The sequence below is a fragment of the Phlebotomus papatasi genome, chromosome 2 (assembly GCF_024763615.1).
Source record: "Phlebotomus papatasi isolate M1 chromosome 2, Ppap_2.1, whole genome shotgun sequence".
Taxonomy (NCBI): domain Eukaryota; kingdom Metazoa; phylum Arthropoda; class Insecta; order Diptera; family Psychodidae; genus Phlebotomus; species Phlebotomus papatasi.
In genome coordinates, this window is record NC_077223.1 from 11,409,904 (window position 1) to 11,436,160 (window position 26,257).

A 26,257-nucleotide genomic window follows, 5' to 3' on the forward strand; every position below is an offset into this window, starting at 1 on the left:
ACGGAGAAAATTGCAAGGAATAAGTATTAAAAATAGGAGAAAAATCCCAATTTCAAAGGTGCCCCACTTCCCCCTACTGAAGAATTCTATTAAACTAGAAAAAATGCAAATTCTTTTTGATTGATGCTTATCCGAAATGGGTTGTTTTTCTTGAATATATTCTTGATATATCCTGTATTTTGTTTTTTTTTTTTAATTTATTCACTTTTGCTATGACACAGATAAATATTTTGATTAGAAAATTTATGTTTTGCCCCAGGAAAAATGGGTCAAGAAAAACTTCTAGGTTCAATCACAAAAATATGGTTCAATGTATCGTAATATCGAGTGATCTATTAAATAACGTTAAATGGATTTTTATTTTTTCAAAATTTCATCAAATAAAAAAGAAATAACTCACCAGGTTATCTGAAGATTTCTTCTGAAACTGCTCATTGATCCTTCTATTGTCGTCGAATAGAAATACTTCCTCCACGATAATGCCTGGTTTTAGTGCCTCTAACTAAAACAGTGGCCTGTTTCGACTTCTTACACTTTCCAACTAACTCCCGGAAACCATTCCATGTGACATATCCAATTGCAGACACTGTCGAGTCAGTGAAAATGAAGTCACTTTGTGTCACATACCCAATTACCGTCCTTGAGCATTGATCTTTAATCCTTAACGGATTCTTAGGCAACCAAAGCTCTTCCATCTTTTCTTTGAATTTGCAACATTCCTGGAGGACAAGTGGAGATTTTTTCCGTGGCAGTTTGACTCTTTCCGTTGATTTTTCTTGATGTTTCTTCTTAAGGCGAATCCTCATTCGTCGCTGTTTCTTGAGAAAACGTGTATGCTTCAGACGAAGGATTTTCCTTATTTTTGAATTTGAATCTTTAACCACTGGCTCAGAATGAAGTATTCCATTTTGACCAGAATGTTTCTTTTTGAGATCTTCTGGATGAGGGAGGGCAAGAATTGAAAAATTTCCCGGATTCCCGCGGGAAATCAAACGAATGTAAACGGGAATGAGGGCTGCATTTGTTAAAGCAATTGACTCCACAGATTGCTGATTCTTCAGGGCCTTTTCGCACTGATCAAGGATTTTCCTGTCACGGAGCACATAGAAGGATTCTGAAGAATCCTCTGACCATTCCTTCACAAGCTGCTTCCAAGGACACTGAAATGGACTGGTTATGGAGAGTTTTGTGTAGTTTGGTCGCTTTTTTGAGGGTCTTCTGAAGTATTTTGCTCGCAATTCTTCAGCTTCTGTATCCTCTTCCTTCTGGGAAACCATTGTGTCCGGGGCAAAGACATCACGTCCCATTTCTCTGTGAGTTGAAATAGTCTCTCGCCATCCTCCAGCTCGAGCTCCCCACATTATCAAAGAAACCCAGGTAACTATGCCATATCCAGCAGGGACGATCACATCCCAGCCACTGCAGAATCCTAGAGGCTTTGAGCTGTCTCGCAATCCTGGCCTCTGTATTAGGAGAAGTGGAAGAGCCTGAAGTTTATCTTCAAAGCTACATCGTTCTCCCGGAGCTAGAGCTTCCTTCTTGCGTCTCTCATTGTACTTTCCCGTATTCATCATCCTTTCCGGAAGATTTTTCCTCAATTCTTGATCCCATATTGGGCTGATGTTAATTTGAGGAGGGATTTTCAGAGCAGCTGAAGTTAAGGGAAGGGCTTCCGGAAGGGCCTTTGTCCTCTTCTGTGGTCGATTAATTCGAGGATCCTCAACTGTGAGGCTTAGAATAATATTGGAGGGCAGTTCAGCTGGAGAAGATATCTCAGAAATCTCATTCCAGTATTTCATTTGAATTTCATGAGCTTCCGGACTGAAATTCTGGGATTCAATCTCAGGGTTCTGCTTGCATTTGAGAGCACGGCTCAGTACTGCATTAGACAGAGGTCCTGTAAGACGAAATCTATTCAATTTCGGTCTCAATTCTTGAACTTCAACACTGCTTCCGGGGCATTTGTAGACTGTAAGAGATTGTTCATCTACAGTCTTCTCCTCATCTACATCCATTTCGGTAATTCTCTTCAGGTGAAACAGATCCTCGAGTTCGCTGATAAAAATATTGTGAAAGGATGGATGGATGAATATCCAAAGACGAGAGAGCTCTTCCTGTCCAGGAGGTTTCCAGAAGAATCTCACATTCCCAATCGCTCCTAGAGGATATTTGTCATGCTTAAAAATATCTAAAGTCCCTTCTCTCTGTCCGGAAATATAGCACTTGGCTGTGAAAGAAAGTTCTGAGGGATTGCAGAGTCTTTTGAGTTGCGGTGACAGCTCATCCATCTTTCCTCGGATTTCCACGCAATTCAGGTAGGAAATATCCTGAATAAGGCAGTGCTTTGCCGTAGCTCGATAGCAGGCCCTGTAGCTCTTGTCACAGGGTGCCCAGGGAATTTTATAACCCCATTTCTTGACCATATGGAAGCGTTTGGCGTGCCAAATATGAGTTTCCATCCAAGAAACCTTCATTTGTCGTCTTGCATATTCCTTCCTGAGATTGCTGGGTCTTCTGCGGTACTTCCTCGATGGTCTCTTCTTCTTCGTGGGCATTCCACTTTTTTTCATTTGGGAAATATGGCCTTGCCGGAAGCGTACCGGCAATCTTTTGGGATTCTGGGCTGCTGTACGGCGTCTCATGTGATTTGGCATTGTCTGAAAAATTAACTTACTCTTTGTCGGGTTCTTAATCGTGCTAATGAGAGATGCCAACTCCGGAAGCCTCTTCTCTGCATACTGAAAAGTATTCTCGCCATCCGGAACATCAATGTGGCCCCCAATTGAAGCGTCGTATTGCGTGGAATATTGATCCATCTATTCCAAAAATAAAATAATTTAATTCTAGACACAATATGAAGTTTTTTTTATTATAATTATCGTACTTTTTTCCTTTTTTCCTGAGTAATCTTATCAAAAAGAATTATCACCACACTATCACTAAACTACACGCGTTTCCTCTTGTTTGTTAACTGAAAAGTTAGGTTATGTTTCATGCATTTGGCGGGTTTTCCATTGGCGGTATGCAGCATTTGACAGGCTTTGTAATTCAAAATGAATTCTATTTTAACCGTTAAAAAGAAAATTCCTTAAAAACCACGAAAAAAATATTACCCACATTCTAGAAGCATATGAACATAAAAATACAAACAAATAAAACATAAAAATCTTAAATACACTTTCAGGATCGATTTTATATCACGTAAAAGCTTCGTTTTTGAAGCATTTCAAAAACATACAGTAGAGTCTCGCTATAAGCCATCGCTCTATAATAGTCCACAATTTATCGACCGTTGATTTCAAAACACTAGCCGTACTCACTATGGCGTTGTTATCTCGTAGGGTGGAATCACCAGTTCTCGCCAGTGCCCCACTTCTCGCCACTTACATTGAAATCGCTATTTTTCGCAATTTATGAAATAAATGAGTCGCAATTTTTTTGTATTGTTTCTGCTTCTACGCATAGAATCGAAAAATAATAATTATTCGTTTTGGATTCACGATTTTGATCACTTTTTAGAGCAATATTTTAAGCAAGTGCATCGAATCCAACATCTCTTACCAAATGTACTATGTGTCGTCAAATTTTCATCAGGCCAAAAATACCTATTTGGGTAAATAATTTGTCTATTGAATATTTAATTGCACTTGTGGAACACATAAAATTTGTATTTAGTCAATTAATATTTCATTTTATATTATTTTTGTATAAAAATGAGGCATGGCGAGAAGTGGTAATATTCTGGAATTGATTTTACCACCTGTCGCCATATCTTTTCAATAGGCGACGCTAACTTCACTTCGTGCATTCTCAGTTGTCAAATCTGCATTGTTTGCTTTCTGCAAAAGCCCCATAATTTGATTTCTCAAATAAAAGTGAAGAAAAATCATTTAAAGAGATTAATAATAAAGTGATCACAAGGAAAGAGAAATGGTGAATGTATTCTTTTCATAGCATTGCCTAAAATAACCGAGGGTGGTTCTTTTCAAATGGGTGGCGAGAAGTGGTTACAAATTTTACAAAACTGGCGAAAAGTGGTAAAAAGTGGCGACGAAATGGTTATTTTTGCATTATTAATAAAAATCAGTTTTTTAAGTAGTCCAGCGTTATGTTCTAGGATTATTGTTTTCACGTATCTAGAGCCAATACATCTAAGTAACTTTGTGTCAAATTTGACTTATCTTGTAACAAGGATTCAAAAGTTATGATTAAATGAATTTAATTTTTTCCTAAACATGGCGATAGCCGGTTATTCCACCCTAATCTCCGTAATCTGTAATCTTATTACAATTTTCCAAGATTACAGATTACGGAGATTACGAGATAACAACGCCATAGTGAGTACGGCTACTGATTTTATGTTAGGTTATGTTTTTTAGTATGCGACATGCATAATTATTTTAATATTTTTGGCAAACTTTATTAAGTAGTTGTGATAATTGTGATCCACAATGAAGAGAGCAAGGACAAGTACCACAATCGCAAAGAAAGTGGAAGCCGTCGAGCAATTTCAATACTAAAAATCGTTGATAATTTTAAAAAATTACATGGACTATAGTGCGACCCAAGTGTCAAATTTGAAACCAAATATGGACTATAGCGAGACTCTACTGTATTTGCTTGGACCAACTGTTAAAACATTCCAATCGCAGAATTTTGGCCTCAGAAAAGCTCGCACACATTTTTTTTTCATAATTCCCCACAAAAGTGAGATGTGGTTACAAAATTATAGTTAGTAGTTCTTGAAAGAAGTTCTGTGTGGCGAGAAAAATGTGGAATATCAGTAAGAGAGTTTCTTTAATCAGAAAAAAAAGTTACAACATCTAAAATTTACAAAATTTATCATTCATAGTTTTCTTCTGCGGATTTTTATTAGTTCCCGTCTCGGGTGAAACTAGATGCAACTATAATAGAATGATTGGGGTCAAGCCAGTTGAAATTAAAATGAAAAATCAAGTTGATAATAAATACAAAGCTGGAGATATTTGTACTTGGACTTATTACTCGGATGACTTTTACAATCTCCAATTAAAATGCGATGTGCAGATAGCTGGAGGATTGATGCCTGTGTGTCCAGTGGATTATTTGGTGGTTTCAAAAACCGGAAAGGCTAATTTTTCCGATGGAAAAAAATACTGCGGCAGTCAGAGCTTTATTGAGCTTTCAGAGAACGAGAAAATGACCTTAAAACTTTTCTCTAAGAATAATTCACCTGGTGGAATGCTTAATTGTACTATCAAGGCGGTCCCTGATCCATGTAAATGTGGAAAGAGAAATAATGTAATAAACTGGAAGTTAATAGAATGTATACGACAATTGCAATATCACAATTATTACAGGCAAGAATTTATGGTGGAACTGAGACTGGAGTTAATGAATTCCCGATGATGGCAGGATTAAAATCAGATGACAGACGTGGTATCTTTTGTGGTGCAGTGATCAGTAAGTTTTGCATTTAATTCTCATTATCGATTTAAAATTCCTTCAAATCCCGAAAGATCATAAAGTTTGATCGCGTTAAAGATTTAAAACATATTCCGTAATGACTTTATTGTGACCTTCGTCGCTAAAGAATTTCAACCTATGACCTTGAGAAGCTATATCAAGGGCAGTTTCAAGGTCATTTTTATCAGATGAAAATCTTAAATTGAGATAGCTTACAAAAGAAGTGCCTGAAAATCCGATCATTCTTAGTATAATTCCTTTCTTCAGTCGCATTTTTTTATATATAATCTTCAATACAATGCGAGTGATTATTTAAAATTTTTCGTAAAGTACATAACTAATACCATTAGCTTTTATTTGCTGTTTATGATATTTCATAAATTGACGCAATAAAATTATTATCAGCAAATAAACGCTACTTGGTCTTTATATGAAACATACGAATGGTAAAGCTCTTTATGTTACATCTCTGACTTCTTCTTTGAAAATTCGATTAATCAAAATAGATGGTAGTGAGGCACTTTTGAATTTCTGGCTGCTTTGAAATTGGGATTTCTTCTATTTTTAAATAAAATTGAGTCATATCGTGATATAATTTAACCCAACAAACAGATTGAGAAGCTAAATTACATTATGATATGGTTCAATTCCATTTAAAAAGGGGTGGCAAAGTGTCCCAGGCTTTGCGAAATGCTCGAACTCGTGATGATATACCTCAAAAGTATTTTCGCATCATTTACCATTTACTGGTTCTCAATCGATTTGAAACAATTTAGGGTAAGTGTGCCAAATTTCGGCATAGTTGCATACAAGCGCCAAAATCTCAAGTTTGAAATGTAATATCTTTAATAGAAATTGATTTTTTTATCACTTCTTTTTAAGGAGTGTTGCTTAGAACCTTGTAGACAGTTTATTGTCTTTACTTACTCCAAAATCATTCTCAATACATTTTAAAATGAATAAAAATGTACACATAGCTTTGGTGCCCTATTTCGGCCACTTTCATTCTCATAGTTCCTTGCCCTTCGGGAATTCTTCCAATATCTTTTTCACGTCAACTCGTTTGTCGAAGCTACATTTTTTGTTATTCTTTTGCATTGTATAATCTCTAGAGTATGTAAAAACTAAAAATTCATGAAAATTCGAGGAACAAAAAAGGTGGCCGAAATTGCAAGCTGGCCAGAATTTGGCACACTTACCCTATAAATCAGAGGTGTGCAAGAAACCGTTGAAACCGAATTAACGTCAAATGAAAAATATACGTCAATGGTCAAAACGCTACTAGGGTGGAATAACCAGCTATCGCCATGTTTAGGAAAAAATTAAATTCATTTAATCATAACTTTTGAATCCTTGTTACAAGATAAGTCAAATTTGACACAAAGTTACTTAGATGTATTGGCTCTAGATACGTCAAAACAATAATCCTAGAACATAACGCTGGACTACTTAAAAAACTGATTTTTATTAATAATGCAAAAATAACCATTTCGTCGCCACTTTTTACCACTTTTCGCCAGTTTTGTAAAATTTGTAACCACTTCTCGCCACCCACTTGAAAAGAACCACACTCGGTTATTTTAGGCAATGCTATGAAAAGAATACATTCACCATTTCTCTTTCCTTGTGATCACTTTATTATTACTCTCTTTAAATGATTTTTCTTCACTTTTATTTGAGAAATCAAATTATGGGGCTTTTGCAGAAAGTAAACAATGCAGATTTGACAACTGAGAATGTACGAAGTGAAGTTAGCGTCGCCTATTGAAAAGATATGGCGACAGGTGGTAAAATCAATTCCAGAATATTACCACTTCTCGCCATGCCTCATTTTTATACAAAAATAATATAAAATGAAATATTAATTGACTAAATACAAATTTTATGTATTCCACAAGTGCAATTAAATATTCAATAGACAAATTATTTACCCAAATAGGTATTTTTGGCCTGATGAAAATTTGACGACACTTAGTACATTTGGTAAGAGATGTTGGATTCGATGCACTTGCTTAAAATATTGCTCTAAAAAGTGATCAAAATCGTGAATCCAAAACGAATAATTATTATTTTTCGATTCTATGCGTAGAAGCAGAAACAATACAAAAAAAATTGCGACTCATTTATTTCATGAATTGCGAAAAATAGCGATTTCAATGTAAGTGGCGAGAAGTGGGGCACTGGCGAGAACTGGTGATTCCACCCTATAACAAACTTATTTTGACGTTAATTCGGTTTCAACGGTTTCTTGCACACCTCTGCTATAAATAATTCAAAAGATCCTCCAAAAGTGTTTTAAAAGTAATAGAATTGATTTTCGAATTAAAATTGGTTTTTGGCTACAAATCGGTTCATTACCAGTTCAAAACCGATTGGAACCGGTTCAGTTTTAGAGGAAATTCCAAGACCTCTCCAAGAGAGCTAAAACATGACCCTATTCGTTTGATGAATGAACTCTCTAGTGTCTTTTTAACCTTTGACCATGCCTTTGACCTTGAAAAATCGTTATTAGGAATGATTCAACGATATTTTTGTATATGGTCAAATGTCCGCCGGGGTAATCTCGAAAACATATCCAAAAATGAAAAAAAATCGCACGACGCGTTTTCGAGCAATGTTATGTTAACGATCCTTGGGTAGACTTATGGGGGGGGGTCCCCTAAAGGTCCTAAGTCGCTATCTTTAACCGTTTGGCCTTTAGAGCTGGCGACAGCCGGACGGACAAACAGCGTGACGACATTTCTTAGAAATCGTCTGAGAAAAATCTCAATTTCAAAGCTGTCCCAAATTCAGAGGTTGCCCACTTCCCCCTATCACTATATTAAACATAACTAAGTATCTTTTACAGTTTCAAACCACAGAGCCATGACAGTCCAACATTGCCTTGCTCATGTGAATTCCAACAGCAATTTAAGGCTTATCGTGGGGGAGCATAATATAAAAATTGAAGATGAGACTCCATACACCAAGGAGTACGTTGTTGATAAATAAGATCTTTTAGAGGATTAATATTGTTTGTTTAAATTTTAGATATGAGATTGAGAGTTTCACGTGTATGGGTGGTTGTGAGAGGCCAAGTGGGATTATTGAATTTACTGCTGACCTGGCTCTAGTCAAGACGAAGGAAGAAATTATTTTTAATCATGGAGTAGGAATAACATGTCTTCCTTGGAGACATTACAATGAAGATTACGATGAATACGCTGGTCAGAAGGTTGAGGTAGCCGGTTGGGGATGGACGGAACATAACTTTGGGCCTGATGCTCTTCAAAAAGTCACTCTAGATGTGATAACTTTGTCATCCTGTCGTGATACTTGGACTGCAGATAATATCACATCTGCAAAAATGTGTACACTGACAACAGATAAAGACACCTGCAATGGCGATTCCGGGGGAAGTATTTTCTGGACAGCACCAGACAATGGACACCTTTACTCAATAGCACATGTAGATCTGGGGCTACAATTTTGTGCACGTGAAATGCCTGCAATAAATACAAGGATTGCACCAAATCTCGAGTGGATACTAGAAAATTCTCCCGAATCCAATTATTGCATTGTTTAGTTAAACCAGCAGCCAATTAAATAAAAGAAAAATATGCTTCAAAAAAAGTGTTTGGACTTTAAACTTTAGCGGGAAAAGGTTAAACTAATTCCAGATTCGCAAAATGTATTCAGTGATGAAAAATCCAATTTTTTTTTTAGCAATTTTAGTCCTTAACCCTTTAAAGACGAGAAGGTTTAAAATTGGGGATCAGAAAAAAATAATTTTTTCCGTCTTTTTAGAGCGAAACATGACTATAGATGGCCGTAGGAAGAATTTAATTTTTGGGTCACCGATGACCCAATCGTCCTTAAAGGGTTATTGATCTTATAAAAATCGTACTGGTATTTAGTTTTCTCAATAATGAACTGGCGCAAATGATTTTAGAGAGGTGTCTCCGGTGATTGCCAGTGAAAAGTTAGTCACCCTAAGATGAAAACACTTTTTTGGTTTTTCCAAAGCTTTCGATCCTGATGTGGATCTTCTTCAGTGATTAGAAGATCTACATCAGGATCGAAAGCTTTGGAAAAACCAAAAAAGTGTTTTCATCTTAGGGTGACTAACTTTTCACTGGCAATCACCGGAGACACCTCTCTAAAATACTGGTATTTATTTCAAAACTTCCTATGATTTTGATTTCTTGATTAAACTTTGGTAACTCCTGAAAAGCTATCCCCGGCCCTTAACATTTATCTGAAGTGATTTCAAAATAAAATTACTTAACCATTTAAATAATTTCAAGGTGTTTTGCAATCTGCACATGTATTAAAAAGTAACAAAAATATTTTAGTTAGAAGATTATTACTTAAATGCAAAGATTTGCCACACTAGATCAAATTAAGGACGTGTTAAAAATATTGATAGCCAAATTTAGTTTTGAACAGGTAATAAGGATCATCTTAAAATACTGGTAAAAAATAGGGATTATCTACAAATTTAATTTACTTACCTTTCCTTACCTTACACTTTTACTGATTTCCAAGATAAAGTAAATTCGAAATTTAAAATTTTGAATACTTTTCTAGAAAAAATCGATATTCGTATCATTAATTGTAAAATGGTATTTAAGGTATTTAAGTGAATCTTTAAAGTAATAAAAAATGAAAAAATACTGTTAAGCTGAAGTAGAATCGGTAGAATAATCTAATTGAGAACCTACTCCCAATGGAAATTTGGAAATCTGATTCTTTGCGCTCCGTTATTCCGGATAAATCGAAAATCCATTCATACACTCTTAGAAAAAATTAGTTCGTACAAGCTCATATGCAGTTATTAGAACTATAAAATATAGTAAATATAGACCCAACTATATATTTAGCTTGGGTAACTAAATGAAATAGTTGACCACAGTTAGTTAAAGTATCCTTTTCATTTAGTTATCACAACTAAATCAAAATAGTAATGGGTACTATAACATATTAGTTCCAATTACTAAATAAATGGGGTTGATACCCATCTTATTGGCTGTAATAACTATATCATATTAGTTGTGGTTACTATATAGCATTCATTGTGATGCATATTTCTTATTAGTTGCTTAAAATTCGAAAGAGCTTCAACGCATTACTAAAATAAAAAGCACTCTTTACTATTGGAAAAGTAGTCATAACTTTATGAAAATATAGGCCCATCTATTTACATTGGTTGTGAGAATTAAAAGGAATTAGTGATCAATATTAGTTGGGATAATGATTTCATTTAATTAACACAAGCAAATATAATTGTATGAAAGCATTATGAAATAATTGCCGCAACTTATCCACGTAAATATTGTCTTATATTCTCACTACTAATAAATTTATTATGAGTATAATGTTTTAAGAATATAAGAACTATTTTAAATAGATTTGATAATAATCGCCCGAACAACTAATTTTCATTAGTAATCGCGTCTAAACTTTTCTAAGAGTGTAGAAAAGTTTCAATTAAAAATTTTCCACTTGGAGCTGGTTCTTAATAGTGTGCTGGACACACTTTACTACTTAAACCGAGAGTCGGCTTAACGTAATTATAAACAAAATAATGATTTGACTAAATTCTCAACAGGTCCCCATTAAGCCGTTTCTTGGCTTAAGTCGGGAGACGGATTAGTCAGAAACTGTTGGAAATGTAATCTGGGGTGACATGATAACTTATTTTCGATACTATCGACTGTCGATTCTGAAAAAATTAAATTTAAACAATAGCTGCATTTTTGTAACTATTATGTTTATCAACAGTCTCATTCTTTTAAGAATGTCACAATGAATGGCTCAACAATGCGTATAATGTTGACTTTCACTTAATCTAACAGATATAGATTTATCGATACTATCGATTCGATAGTATCGAAAAGTTATCAATCCACCCCTGATCTCGTAAGTCGTAAGTGTGTCCAGAATATTATTAAGGACCAGCTTCAGGCTCCAAGTGGTTAGAAGGCCTGGAGATGCTTGGTTCAGGAATTTTCTCAAGCGTCATCCAGAGCTCAGCATGCACAAGCCAAAGTCCTTCTCATTGGAAAGGGCTGCGGTTCCTGCTGAAGATCTCACGGAATAGTTTTAGAATTGTCGAGAATATGTTTGTACATTAAGTGATCCAATTAAAAGACTATTTGAGCCAATTAGCGAATAGGTGATCCACTTAGTGAACGCTAACTTATTTCAGTATTATCATTATTTTATAAATTTTCTTTAATATTTTTGAAATTTTGTTTTATATTATGTTTCTTAATGAAACAGTGAATAGTTCTATATGGATTTAGAAGAAGTAAAAAGGAATTTCATGAGTCGAAAAACAAGCGTTTAAGTAGCACTCTACGGAAAACGATCCGGTTACCGCACCTTACTAGGGGAAGGTTTTGAAGCTTCGTATTAAAAAAGGAGTCCACGATTTAAGATTTTTTACTGAATGCCACACAAACCGAATCAATTATATCACTATGTTGTGACGTGGTGAATTTAACAGTGTATAACTGTCAGTTGAAATAGAGTTGAGTTGAGAGTGCCGAAGAAGACGCACGTGTTTTAATTGAATTGAGCCCCGTCGTTACATGGTGTCAGAAGAAGCCCAAAATGCCCCAAGTAGCAGCTCAAGAAGCCCAAGAAGTGCAGCAGACTAGAGAAGTAGGTCAAAAGCCCAAGCCATTTGTTTTGGGAGGAGATGAAAGACGCAAATGGAGGTTATGGGAAGCTTCCTTTGGCTGGTATGCCAACAACATTGAGCTCAGTAAAATGTCCGGAAGCAAGCAGGTGACAATTTTTCTGTCCTGTTTGGGGCCAGAGATCATAGACATCCTTGACAGTTTTGATTTGACGGAGAATCAGATGACGCAACTTTCCACAGTCAAAGAGAGATTTCGGGCACACTTCAATGCTCAAGATAATCCAGCATATGAGGCCTGGGTATTCAATAAATCTGATCAAGAAGAGGGAGAGACGTTCACCGACTACGTGACAAAGCTCAAAGCTCAGGTAAAAAGGTGCAGTTTTACCGAAACAGGCAGCAATTTGGTCAATAGATTGGTGCGTGATAGAATAATCAGTGGAGTGAGATCAGAGACACTCAGAACAAAGCTACTGGAGGAACATAATCTCTCTTTGGAGAAAGCAGTGAGTATGGGCAAGGCTCATGAGGCAGCTGTTAGTCAGAACAAGAAGATTGCAGAAGATTTCCGTGAAGTAAAAAGTGAGGTTAACCTTGTTAAACGTGGGGCTGCTGCGCAAAAGCGCAAAACATGTGCTTGGTGTGGGAGAGAACACAAGCCGAGAGAATGTCCAGCATACGGAAAAACTTGTGGAAAATGTGGAAAACTCGGGCATTTTAAAGATGTTTGTCGCAGTAAGGCTTCTGCAAGGACCAGGAAGGTTGAAAAGGAGATCGATGATTCTGAAAGTGACTGCAGCGAAGAAAAAGTTGTGGATTCACTTAAAGTGTTTCAAGTCGGTGGGAAGGCTGATGGTGATAGATGGACCGAAAAAGTGATGTGTGGGCGTAAGAGAATCAAAGTGGCAATTGATACTGGAGCTCAATGCAGCGTGATGTCAGCGAAGACAGCTAATTTAATAGGAGTAGGTTCTGTGCAGAAATCTCCAATCAAGAGGCTAGTAACGTACAGTGGAGACAAGATACTGGTAAAGGGTAGAGCGTTTGTGGATTGTGTGATTCGTGGGGAGACATTCCGAATTTCTTTCCAAGTGGTAGACAAGGATTGTGCTACCATTTTGGATGGTGATTCTGCTGTGAAAGCCAAGTTGATTACTCGCATTCAACAAGTGACAGCTGACCGGGCAGAGGACTCCACCTATGGATTTGGTGAGTTGAAAGAGTATATTTATGACGCTGACGTTATAGAAAACCCCCAGTTTGTGAAACACCCTCCGCGGAAAATTCCTCATCGTAGCCGCGATACGGTAAAGACAGAGCTTGACAAGATGGTACAATTAGGCGTGATAGAACCCTGTCTAGAACCAACAGAGGCTGTATCACCGTTGGTTATCGTGAGGCGTAATGGCAAAATTCGCATTTGTATTGATCTCACAGACGTAAATAAAAATTTGAAGAGGCGCGAATTTCCTTTGAATAGCCTAGAAGAAATCGCGGCACGCTTGGCAGGCAGTAAAGTATTCACATTACTGGACTGTACCAAGGGTTTTTGGCAGATACCATTGTCAAAACGTACATCGAGGCTATGTACGTTCAGTACGCCTTGGGGAAGGTATTCATGTAAAAGACTCCCATTCGGGTTGGCCACAGCCCCTGAACTTTTCCAACAAATCATGACGCAAATGCTAGGGGATTTGTCGGGAGTGGAAATTTCCATGGATGATATTCTCATTCATGCGAAAGATGAGAAGACACTACGAGAAATCACAAAAGAAGTCATAAGAAGGCTGTCTGAAAAAGGAATGAAGTTGAATGCTGAAAAATGTGTATTCAATAAGAGTAGTCTTCAGTTTCTGGGACATTTGGTGACAGATGAAGGCCTAAAAGTCTGTCCAAGCAAAGTACAAGCTATCCAAAATATGCCAGCTCCAGCAAACAGAGAAAATCTGCGCACCTTTTTGGGAATGGTAACTTATCTAGCCAAATTCATACCCAATCTTTCTCGTATTACAGAGCCCTTGCGAGATCTCGTAAACAGTGATGAAGATTACAAGTGGAAGTCAGAGCATCAGAAGGCTTTTGACACTATTAAAAAGAGTCTTCAGGAAGCGCCTGTGCTGCAGTATTTCAAGGTGGGCGATCCAGTAGTGCTCTCGGTTGACAGCTCTTCGAGAGCCTATGGAGCGGTATTGATGCAAAATGGCTTGCCGGTGGCATATGCAACAAGAAGTTTGACATCAGCAGAGCAAAACTATCCGCAACTGGAAAAAGAGGCAGGTGCTATTCGGTTTGGATGTACAAAATTTCACAGTTATATTTGGGGTGCGGCAGTCACCATTGAAACTGATCATAAACCGTTAGAAGTAATCTTCAGGAAGCCAATGGTTGATGCTCCACCGAGACTCAGAAGAATTCTATATGATGTCAAACCTTATGCACCCAAAGTTGTGTACAAACCAGGAAAGGAGATTCCAGTCGCAGATGCATTGAGCAGAATTTGTGCTTCTGAAGAGGCAACGTCAGAGGAAATCTTGGCTGATGAGAGGGAGGTTTATGCGATTTCATGCCTGGAGAAGTCAGCAGAAATTCGTTATAAAAACGCTACTTTGGAGGACAAAACTCTTCAGGATCTGATGCGATATATTAAGACAGGATGGCCAGATCACGCGAATCAAGTTAAACAATCAGTAAGAAGCTATTTTACGTTTAAAGAGGAGCTCTCGGAGTATGAAGGAATAGTCTACAAAGGCGAAAAGATTGTGATACCGGAAGCAGAAAGGGCAACTTTGCTTAAACTTATCCACAAAGGTCATAACGGTATTAATTCAAGTATTCGATTGGCAAGAGAGTTTCTATACTGGCCCGGCATGGCAGCTGATATTAAAAATTTTGTGGAAAAATGTCGGGTGTGTCAGCAAACACAAGCAGCGAAGCAGAAGGAAGAGATTTTCTTGAAGAAGATTCCTGAATATCCGTTCCAGATTGTGGCTAGTGATTTGTTTCATTTCGCTACATATGATTTTGTGCTCCTTGTGGATTCATTCAGTGGATTCTACGAGTTCAAGAAACTGCCTGAGGCTAGTTCTGAAGAAGTCATTCGTTTTCTAAAGGAGAAATTTGCTTTACTTGGTTGTCCAGAAGAGTTACATACAGACGGAGGACCTCAGTATTCGTCAAAAGCGTTTACCCAATTTGCAAGAGATTGGGGATTCAAACATGAAAAATCCAGTCCTGGATTTCCACGTGCCAATGGGTTGGCTGAGCGCTATGTTCAGAAGGCAAAAAAGTTGATTAAGAAGTGTTCATTAAGCGGTGAAGACATTCATCATGCGCTTCTAGTGCAACGGAACGTGCCCAAAGAAAATCTTGGTTCGCCGATGGAACGATTGATGGGAAGAAGAACACGTACAAATTTGTGTGCTGCAAAGGAGTTGCTTTCCCCAAAAGATACGCCAAATGTCACGGAAATGTTGCAGAAGTGTCGAGAGAAACAGAAAGTCTACGCTGATCGCGGAGCGAAAAGATTCAAAGAGTTAAAAATTCAAAGCAGAGTCAGGATGCAGAATACAGATGGTTCATGGTCGTCTGGAACGGTGAAAGAAAAAAAGGGGGAAAGATCATATGTCGTGGTGTTGGATGATGGTCGTGAACTATGGAGAAATAGCCATTTCATTGAGCCAACAAAGTCAGCAGGACCAATCATTCCAGATAGATTTGTGAAGTTCCCGGATCTTGTTGGAGAGGCGGAGTCTACAGAACAGACTGAAGTGCAGGCAACCGCAGAAGTTGAAGAAGGACTAAGTCAGCAACCAAGGCCGAACGGTTCGCAAATTAGAGAGGAGCAGCCTGGACCATCTACAGGACGTTATGTCACTCGATCTGGTAGAGAAGTTAAGCCACCTGAGAAATTGAATTTGTGAGTCGTTAACTATATTCTTTATTTGATTATTTGAATCCAATGAAGTCAGTCACTATTAAATTTAGAAGAGTGTTTTCAATCTAATTAAATATTTCAAATGGAGTTGCTTATTTAAAAGAGAAAGGATGTGACGTGGTGAATTTAACAGTGTATAACTGTCAGTTGAAATAGAGTTGAGTTGAGAGTGCCGAAGAAGACGCACGTGTTTTAATTGAATTGAGCCCCGTCGTTACATATGTCAAAAAAATCTCTTACTTATTGGGTTCATAATTCTGCCTCACAAAATTCCTGGAAGACCTTGGATTTTCCTCTACAGGAAAATGAAAATGTAGCGGCATTTTTTACGAAGGTGCCCTGGTTAACTCAGCTTCGTACCACTTTTTCCCACCTCTGTAAGCCTCATTTTCCCCGAAAGTATTACACCGGACACAAAAATTTGGGCATAACTACTTTGATGGAACTTTCATCTACTTGTTTTCACCATTTGTAGAAGGTATCACGCATTAAAAATCAATCAAAAGCAGATTCAGGCTCAACGTTTAATTTGACAGAAGTGAAATAAAAACATCTAATGAAGTCTCATTTTGATGGGGAAGTGGAGGAAGTGCGTGTTTTCCTTCGAGATTTTAGTGAAAATTGTTTAAGATCCCAAAATTTTCTTGTGAATTTATTCAGTGCAATCTCTGATGAGTCAAATATCACGAGCGGCATGCACAGTGTGACCCAAAACAGTGAGGAATTCTCAAATTCGGTGGTCAGTAATTTTGACAGATGTTTTTACGAATCTGCAAAATTCAATTTTCCTGAGCTGCAAGGGTGGTCATTTTTATGAATTTTCCTCCACCCACAAAAACGACCCCCTTCAAGCAAAAGATTTTCACGGTAAATATTAACCCTAATAAACCCTCTATAACTTGGAATAGTTGCTCTTTCGAAAAGACACTTGAAGTGTGAAAAAATGCATAAAATATTACACATCAGAATTACGATATTAGGCACATTTTTTATTTTTGCTTCTAGAAACCCAGGAAAAAGGCCTAGGCTCCCAAGTTTGTCAGAAAATGTGAGATGTAGGACTAGCTTTTAGATTATATGTCTATGAATGAAATTCATTTAGTAACTTGGAAAAAAATCAACTTTTACGAAGCTGCAACATTACGAAGGTGCAAAATCTTCCCCTAATATTAAAATTAAAGGAAATATGTTTTATATGGGTCATTTTTCGTAGCCCATATAAATAAGCCACGCCTGTTTTAAGACTTTTCATTTTAAATCAAAACCCATTTGGTACCGTCCGTGGTTCAAAAAAGGTTTATCCAATTCTGATGATTGATTTTTTTTTGTAAAAAAATCACAGCCAAAATCAGTAAGACAAAAAAAGATAGACAGATTTTTTCAAGGTTTTATTTACCAAAAAAAAACAAATACCATCAATTCGTAACATTTTCATTTTACCAAACATTCCATGAATGAATTTCTATTTCTAGACTAAAATATAAAATTGATTGTATTAGGCTTTTTCGTGAATTTCATTTTGAGCCTTTCTCATGACCTCTTGAGCACCATTGGCCATTAAAATATTTGCCAGTTGATTCCCTAGATTTTCAGATTTTCTCAGCACATCTTCATTGATTGATTGATGACAAAACAACCCACAGAACAATGGAACTGAAGTCTTGGAATTTGACAAAATGACCTCCTTGTCCTCAAGAGCATGTTCACTTTGTGCATCGCAATCGATAAGTTTGATTTGTTGTGCTAGGAAAGGACATTTGTCCACAGGAGCCTTTTCTACGTTAACTTTTGTGCCTGAAAATGGACATTTTGAGGATCCCTCTGCCGGAGGCACTTGTTCTGGTCCGAATTTTTCAGCTAAATCCACTTTTTGCGATATATCAAAATACGGACAGTCACCCATTACATCCTGCCCAATAGGAATATTAATTGGACATCCTTCGTGATTGTTTGGCTGCTTTTGATGTTCCATGGAGTAAGGACACTTTTTAAAAGCATCTCCGTGAATATTTATTATAGCTTCAATATCGAAGTTCTGAGAATCATTTCCTAAAGTTGCTTTGGAATCATCAACAATGTCAGGACTCTTTCTCCTTTTCTCAATCTCTATTGTTTTTGCCTTTTTTGCCGGAACTGCATCCACTTCATCAATTGTCCTCAATGGAATTTCACATGATACTTCATCCTGAATCTCCGTTTTACCATCAAGACTCCAAACTGCTCCACGAAGTGTTAATTTTCCAACATTTTGATCATGGGAAGACTTGAGGGAACAACTAACAGCTACAGGAGCACTACAGCCTCCGCCCAAAGTACGCAAGAAACTTCTCTCAGCCAGAATTTGACTTTGAGTAGCTTTGCAGCAGAGTTTCTCCAGCATTTCCAGGATTTCCTTATCATCCAACCGACACTCCACAGCAAGAGCACCCTGACCAACAGCATACATCAAATCATCATTCTCCAGTACCTGACTGATTCTACTTTCCCAGCCCATTCGCACAAGACCAGCATGTGCCAAAATAATTCCCGCAAATTTCGATGTATCTGCATCTAGCTTAGCCAGACGAGTATTGAGATTCCCCCGAATGTCACATACTGCTACATTAGGATACAATCTCGCAAGTTGAGCAGCACGACGGAGTGAAGAAGTTCCAATGATGGAACCTTCAGGTAGACTTTTGAGAGTCTTTCCCTGATACTTTTGATTGAGCACAAGAACATCACGCGGATCCTCGCGCTCTAAAACTGCCCCAATAGTCATTCCCTCTGGCAATGATGTGGGAAGATCTTTGAGAGAGTGCACAACAAAATCTATCTTTCCCCTTCGCAATGCATCCTCGAGATCCTTGGTGAAGAGACTCTTCTCACCGATCTTGGGAAGGGAAATGTTGAGCACCCGATCACCAATTGTTGTCATTGTATCTGTTACGAGTAAGTTTTTATGAGACCCAGATAGGTCAAATTCACGTGCAGAACTAGACAAATTTTCATTAGAGGAATAAAAAGTGTCTAGGATAAATAGAATTGGTGTGTGGTATGAAATAAATAATTAGTATATCGCTCCTTGGAAATTACAAGGGGCCAACTCACTTTTTGGCGATTTTGAGGTTTTAATGCACTCAGACAGAGAATTTAATAAAATTTCAGATGATATGAGTCAATAAATTTCGTTATTAGAAAAGTTTTTCAAAATTTTCTCCTTTATGATTGCTTGCGCGGTTTTGTTTGAAGTCAAGGGGCACAAAATAGATTTATCGTTCAATTTTTTGTGAAACAAGGGACTAACTCAAGCAAGTTGATCCCTTGTCATTCTAATTTCATGAAAATTTGCGCATCATTTAGAATGACAAAGAGCTAACTCATAAAAAAACATATTTTGAAAGGTAAAAATGTGTATGTTTCGATATTTATAATAATGCTCATACAAATAGAAAAAAATTAAATTGCTTTTATTAACATACATAAATGAGATAATTATTTATACAAAGTTGAATCTTTCATGCTGTCTCCTGAAAAATGGCTCAGATTGAGTTGGCCCCTTGTAATTTCCAAGGAGCGATATTTCGCTTCGTGGCAAAATTTCCGGTTAAGAACAAGATAATCTCCGAATTTAATACGCAGTGAGAACTTTTCCAGTTTTTGTTCTTACCGATTTTACCTCAATGTTGTTGTTTGTCTCTTAATAAGTTTTCTCTAATACCTATTAAGCAGTAAAGTACAAAGTGTTATAATAAATTGATCATAGCGTCTGTCTTTTTATTAGCATTCTGGTTACTAATGAAAAATAATTTTTTGCTGATAAAAGATTCGACTTCGACAGAACTTTCCAGTGTCGCGTAATTTTAAAACTAGTTCTTTCGATTATTTTTCAAGTTTCTCAAAAATTTAATAAAATAAACTGGTTAACTCTTTCGTCTCTTTTGGGACACTGGGTACCCATGGAAACAACAATTTTTTTAGACTATTTAGAATCGATAAAATTCCAATTCTTCTGGATAATTACAAACTAGTATAAGAATGTCCAAATCTAGGATATTTTTTGCAGTATCCCAATTAACTCCTGAGCTAAGATATTCTTGGTCAAAAATCGTGAATTTTCGATTTTCTACTTCCTTGCAGATATTGTGACTTTTTTGATATTTCTAGACCCGAATAAGGAAAAACCTCTCGGGGCCAATGATAACTAACAATTATAGATTGCATAAATTCGAAAAACAATTCTTTCTTAAATTTTCAAAAAAACTTGTTCAAACTTTATGGGTACTCTCGTCCCCAAAAATCTAGAGGTCAAATGTAAATTTATCCCGCCAATGCCCGCCATTTGCTTTTTCAATTCAATTCAATTCATTTATTCATCACAAAAAATAGGGTATTTCCCTCTTACAAATTTGTGGGAGTTGAAAGATAAAAAAAATGCAAAAAAAATAATCAGTGAAAAAAAAGATTTTGGAAAAATAAAAAAAAAATAGTTAAAAAGAAAAATTGTTAAGATTCAAAAAGCGACTCAGATGAGTTCAGGAAGTGCTCCCTTATAGCAGCAACCGATCGTCTCGTAAGAGGAGGAAGGGAGTTGTACAGGTAGACTCCCCTAACAAAGAGACTGCGACGGAATGTCTCACTAACAGATCTCGGCACAATGAGCCCCCTCAACCTAGCCGAACCACCGTCCGTTAAGAGGGCCGCCAGATATTCAGGACACCGCGACACAAGAAGCCGACACAAGGGCGTACTTGTTTTAGTGATCAACATTGTAAAGGAGTCATTTGACATGCAAAAATAATTCACAAAATTGATATTATTGGCTTTTGGAAAATTGAAGTTTGTCCAAGTTTGTATCCTTTGCGTTCTTTAGGGGACGAGAGTTCCCATGAGTTTTCCCATTTCCCAGAGGCGGAGAAAATTCTTTCTCTACAAAAGTATCATATTTAACCACTAAAACTTACAATAAAGTGAGTTTTACTGAAATTCGTTCGCTGGATATGTTGTGGTCCGGAAAGAGTTAAAAGAAAAATTATGTTATGCCCCAGACACACTTACGACTTAAGCCGAGAGACGAATTAACGGAAAATGATAGAAATGTATTTTAAGCATTATTTTTAATATAATTACGCTAAGCCGTCTCTCGGCTAATCCTCAGGTCTGTCAAGGCCCTTAGGGAAGTTGAGCATCTTTGATATGGGGTACCTTTGAAATTGGGCTTTTTTCTTCTATTTTCAAAATGAATTGAGGCTTTTCGTAATACAATTTAGCTTCACAACGGGTTTGCGGAGCAGAATTATATTATAGTTAAGTCCAGTTCCTTTTAAAATAGGAGAAAACCCCGAATTCAAAGGTGCCCCACTTCCCTCTACTCAGCTCAATAGAGAATGATTATCATGAATTATAATTTATATTATATAGGGCACTCAATGGGTCAAGTGGTAGAGCGGGTAGAGCACTCGCTATATGATGCAAGTGTTCCGGGTTCGAATCCCTTTAGGTCACCAGGAATTATTCTGGCGTTAAAGGTGTTCGAAGTTCGAATTGCATCCAGTGAGCTTCACTGCACTTTTAATTCCACGGGCATGGGACTGACAACCTCATCCCGTACAAGAAAAAATAGTAATGCATGTTTAGAAAATCCCCTTGCGGGAAGGCCTTGTTCGCCATGTTCCTTTCTAGAATGTGGTGTGCTAGCCTTATTATTATTATTATAATTTTTATACTTGAAATCGTAGAAGTCTTATAAGTTTCATTGTTTTATAAAATGTTTAAGGAAATTATAGGAGGCAATAACAGAACAAAAAGTTTAAAATTGTTATAGTTTCACGGTGAACGAAAGCATTCTTATGAGAGGCCCTGAGTTCGATTCTAAAACCAACCCGTACAATTTATAAACTATTCAAAGGTAACAATTGCGCCAAATTAGTATGCATTTGAAAGGTTTCCCAGCCTAAAGCGAATTGGATACAATTTTACCCATAAAAATTACCTGAACGAATTTGGGGTACTTGACTGTAATTAGAAATCATCAGACAATCCTTCTGGACGCTTTTGGGGAATCTAATTGCCTGGATACCTAATTTTTCTAATATACGATAAAAACTTGAAAATCGGATGGAATATTGAAGGATTCATCGGTAAGTACGAACAAATATCTTTAATATTTCTCTGATCAAAATGATGCCTTAGAAAAACTACTCACGTATTTCAAATCTCCGTTCCGGGAAGAGCCTCTGAAGCTGTTCAATTACATGTTTGGTCTGAATTAGCGCCAACTACGGTAGCATAAAATGATAATTACAAAATTATTCAAACTAAAGAATAGCAATAAAACTTTATCTCACCTGACTTTTTCTCGAACCGACACGTATAACTTTATCATTGTTACGATCCATTTTTTATTGAAAGTATTGACCCTATTACCAAAAACTCTGTGTAATTAATTAAATATCTAAGTCCCTGTAATTGTTCACTTTGGTCGAAGTTTTTAGAGAGGCTCAACTTTCACTCTTGAAGAATGCCAATGTTTGGAAATATGACTCGTAGGGTGAAGTGAAAGTATAATGAACTATATTTCGTTGATTTTGTCGTGAATTTATCCTCCTATTTAGAGAATTTCGGTTACTTAATTACACGAGAGAATGTGCTTTGGTGTGATGACGGGGAAAAATGAGGAAAACAAACATGCATGACATACTCGCATGCAAACCGCGCCCACTGGCATGGCATTGTGAAACAGTTGTCGCACTTACGGCAAACTTCAGACTAGTGAAAATAAAAACAAAGTGTTTGTGTTGCTTTTTCTTGGTAATTTTTTCCTCTTTTCCTGTTTGGTAAGGAATCTTCTGAATATGTTTTAGTTCGATAGAGTTATCCCTGTGTTTAATAAGTCAATAGCATTATAAATTCATTTTCTTCGTGCACAGATATACGTTTGGCACAATGGGACGAGCGGAAGTGGGTACTCCCAAGTATCTGGCCAACAAGATGAAAGCCAAAGGGCTTCAGAAGTTGCGCTGGTTCTGCCAAATGTGCCAGAAACAGTGCCGCGATGAAAATGGCTTTAAATGCCACACCATGAGTGAATCTCATCAGCGACAGCTCCTCCTGTTCGCTGATAATTCCAAAAGATACATTGATGACTTTTCCCGGGAGTTTGCCAAGGGTTACGTGGAGATTTTACGGAGGCAATTTGGGACAAAACGTGTGGCAGCCAATAAAGTGTATCAGGAGTACATTTCTGATAAGAATCATCTTCATATGAACGCCACAAAGTGGCTCTCATTGACGGGCTTTGTATTGTGGCTGGGAAAGACTGGACAGTGCGTTGTGGATGAGACAGAGAAAGGATGGTACATCACATACATTGACAGAGACCCTGAAACTGTGGCACGCCAGGAGAAGATGGCAAAGAAACAAAAAATGGACAAGGATGACGAAGAACGACTGCAGGAATTTATAGAAAAACAAGTAGAAAGGGGCAAGAAAGATTCTCCTGGACACAGTTCAGCTGCAGAAGACAGAGTTCAGGAATTTGTCCGGGAAAGTGAAGATGAGAAAATTAAATTAAATATAAATTTGGCTACGAAGAAAAAATCTGAAGCAGTTTTTAAGAAGCCCTCCAGTGATTTTCTGTCTAAGCGTCCATCCAGTAGTTCCGGAAGTGACAATGGCAAGAAACAGAAAAAAGACATTGCAGATGGAAGAAGAGTTTCTGCATTGGATGAAATTATAAAGATTGAGGAGTCCAAGAAGGAACGCAGCAATAGAAAAGATTATTGGCTAGCTGAGGGAATTGTTGTAAAAATTGTCAGTCAATCTCTTTCTGAAGGAAAGTACTACAAGCAGAAAGCCCACGTAACAAAGATTATTGACAAGTACGAAGCAAAAGTGAAGCTTCTTGAGTCCGAGAAGAAAATTGTAGTCCATCAGGTTAGATTATTTGGTAATTTCTTAATTCAAAATTTGTATTAAATAAATTTTATGTTGCAGGATCAGGTGGAAACCGTCATTCCCAATATTGGCAAAGAAATTTTAATTTTAAACGGTGCCTACAGAGGACATAGGGCAATTCTGAAAAGTCTTCAGGAGGATGACTATTGCGTAACTGTGGAAATTGCAGAAGGGCCTCTTGCTGGTCGACAAATTAGTAAAATTCAATATGAAGATATCAGTAAGTTGTATTAAATAATAAAATACAATCTTGGTTTTTTTTCAACTAACTCGTCTTGTTATTAAAAGCCTGTGCGATCAAGGCGTAAATAATGGTGTTATTGTAATGGAAAAAAAATGAAAAGGGAAAATTTTCTTCTGAACTTTTTTTTAGTTTATGACTGCTGCCATGTGCTTCTGCGTTACCGACTTTTCTTCATGTTGGTTTCTGTTTCAGACAGGAACTGTGGAAAATAGTCGCGACAAGAACCAATGCAAAGAAAAGTCGATAAAGCTGAAGCACAGATCAGTCATGTACTACAAAAATGTCCAGGAAAAAGATTTTCCCTTATCACTTTTCATTGTAATACTCGTATTTGATCAAGATTGATCAGGAAATCTCCCCTCGTGGTTTGTTTCTGAGTTAAAATTCTTCTCCTGTTTCACATTCTTCCCAATAATGTGTCTCAGCTAAAATAGAAAACCTAGAAAACATAGGCTGACATGATAATTTCTTCGATAGTATCGACTGTCGATTCTGAAAAGTTCAAACGACAACTGTACTTTTTATAGCTAGGGTAGGGTAAGTGTGCCAAATTTCGGCATAGTTGCATGCAAGCGACAAAGTCTCAAGTTTGAAATGTAATATCTTTAATAAAAATTGAATATTTTTGCTACTCTTTTATAAGGAATGTTGCTTGGAACCTTGCAGACAATTTATCATCCATATTTTCTCTAAAATCATTCTTAATACATTTTAAAATGAATAAAAATGTAGACATAGCATTGGTGGCCTATTTCGGCCACCTTCATTCTCACAGTTCCTTGCTCTTCCAGAATTCTTTAAATATCTTTTTCAGATCATTTTGCTCGTCGAAGCGACATTTTTTGTTATTTTTTTGCATTACAAATTTAAGAGTATCCAAAAACTAAAAATTCATGGAAATTCGAAGAACAAAAAATATGGCCGAAATTGCAAGCTGGCCGGAATTTGGCACACTTACCCTAAATGTGCCAAATTTCGGCATAGTTGCATGCAAGCGCAAAGGTCTCAAGTTTTAAATGCAATATTATTAATACAAATTAAATATTTTTATTACTTCTTTTTAAGGAGTGTTGCTTGGAACCTTGTATGTAGACAGCTTATCGTCTTTATTTACTCTAAAATCATTCTTAGTACATTTTAAAATAAATAAAAATGTTGACATAGCTTTGGTGTCTTATTTCGGCCAGCTTCATTCTCATAGTTCCTTACCCTTCCGGAATTCTAATATCTTTTTCACGTCATCTCGTTTGTCGAAGCTACATTTTTTGTTATTCTTTTGCACTGTATAATCTCTAGAGTATGTAAAAACCAAAAATTCATGAAAATTCGAGGAACAAAAAATAAGGCCGGAATTTGGCACACTTACCCTAATACAAATGTTTATCAACAGTCATATACTATTAAGAATGCCACAATAAATGGTCTAACAATGCGATAAAAGTCATCATTCACTTAATTTAACAGATTCGGATTTATCGATACTATCGATTCGATATGTCGAAAAGCTATCATTCCACCCCTGTCATACTTTTAGAAAATGTCTATAAATTTATTTCTAAACGTTTTTAAGTTCAGTCGTAAGGAATTTAGAAAGCCTATAATATACTTAAGTAATACTGGCACAACATCCCCTGTCTCCCGGTAGAGTACTCGCTCTATGATGCAAAAGTCCCGGGTTCGAGAATCTTCTTTAGGTCACCAGAAATTTTTCTGGCGTTAAAGGTATTCGAATTGCATCCAGTGAGCTTCACTGCACTTGATTCCACGGGGAATGGGTCTTAAAAATTATATATAGTGTTAAAATTAAATACTGCCAATGCCACTTCATGTAATTTTGTAATAACAATTTCTGCTATTTTTTAAAAATATTTTTGAAGGTTAAAAAAGTTTATTGATTCGCAAAACTTTCATGTACTAAAATTAAAGATCTTATTAGGACAATTTGAATCACCTTTTACACGTTTTAGAGATTTACAGCTTACAGATGTTACAGATATATCCAAGATATAAGGGCGCAAGGGCGGGACCAGAATGGGGGGGGGGGGGAAATTGGAGGATTAACCCGAAGAGA

General features: G+C 36.8%; 5 protein-coding genes across 5 annotated transcripts in view; 2 read left to right on the forward strand and 3 right to left on the reverse strand.

The window, feature by feature from the left end:
* LOC129803744 (unconventional myosin-XV) overlaps nucleotides 1-2,572 on the reverse strand; it is a 60,326-nt gene extending 57,754 nt beyond the window's left edge. The window contains exon 1 of the mRNA XM_055850513.1: nucleotides 401-2,572. The gene's annotated coding sequence lies outside the window, so the exon portion shown is untranslated. The remainder of the gene's footprint in view (nucleotides 1-400) is intronic.
* LOC129800232 (ribonucleases P/MRP protein subunit POP1) lies at nucleotides 444-2,816 on the reverse strand. Its single transcript, XM_055844499.1, has one exon. It carries the CDS (start codon nucleotides 2,814-2,816, stop codon nucleotides 444-446), a length of 2,373 nt encoding a protein of 790 aa, XP_055700474.1.
* Nucleotides 2,817-5,303: 2,487 nt separating this feature from the next.
* On the forward strand, nucleotides 5,304-16,182 carry LOC129800233 (uncharacterized). The gene is made up of 5 exons (XM_055844500.1): nucleotides 5,304-5,442; nucleotides 8,294-8,417; nucleotides 8,476-8,893; nucleotides 12,031-13,282; nucleotides 14,087-16,182. The coding sequence occupies exons 1-5, from the start codon at nucleotides 5,304-5,306 to the stop codon at nucleotides 15,991-15,993; spliced, it is 3,840 nt and encodes a 1,279-aa protein (XP_055700475.1). The 3' UTR covers nucleotides 15,994-16,182.
* Nucleotides 16,183-17,379: 1,197 nt separating this feature from the next.
* LOC129803774 (porphobilinogen deaminase) lies at nucleotides 17,380-22,706 on the reverse strand. Its single transcript, XM_055850557.1, has 3 exons — nucleotides 22,334-22,706; nucleotides 22,192-22,264; nucleotides 17,380-18,929 (listed from the first exon to the last, which is right to left on the reverse strand). The coding sequence occupies exons 1-3, from the start codon at nucleotides 22,382-22,384 to the stop codon at nucleotides 17,503-17,505; spliced, it is 1,551 nt and encodes a 516-aa protein (XP_055706532.1). The 5' UTR covers nucleotides 22,385-22,706; the 3' UTR covers nucleotides 17,380-17,502.
* A 5-nt stretch (nucleotides 22,707-22,711) lies between these two features.
* On the forward strand, nucleotides 22,712-24,207 carry LOC129803790 (DNA/RNA-binding protein KIN17). Its single transcript, XM_055850592.1, has 3 exons — nucleotides 22,712-22,822; nucleotides 22,916-23,921; nucleotides 23,982-24,207. Exons 2-3 carry the CDS (start codon nucleotides 22,932-22,934, stop codon nucleotides 24,174-24,176), a joined length of 1,185 nt encoding a protein of 394 aa, XP_055706567.1. The 5' UTR covers nucleotides 22,712-22,822; nucleotides 22,916-22,931; the 3' UTR covers nucleotides 24,177-24,207.
* The last annotated feature ends 2,050 nt before the right edge of the window (nucleotides 24,208-26,257 follow it).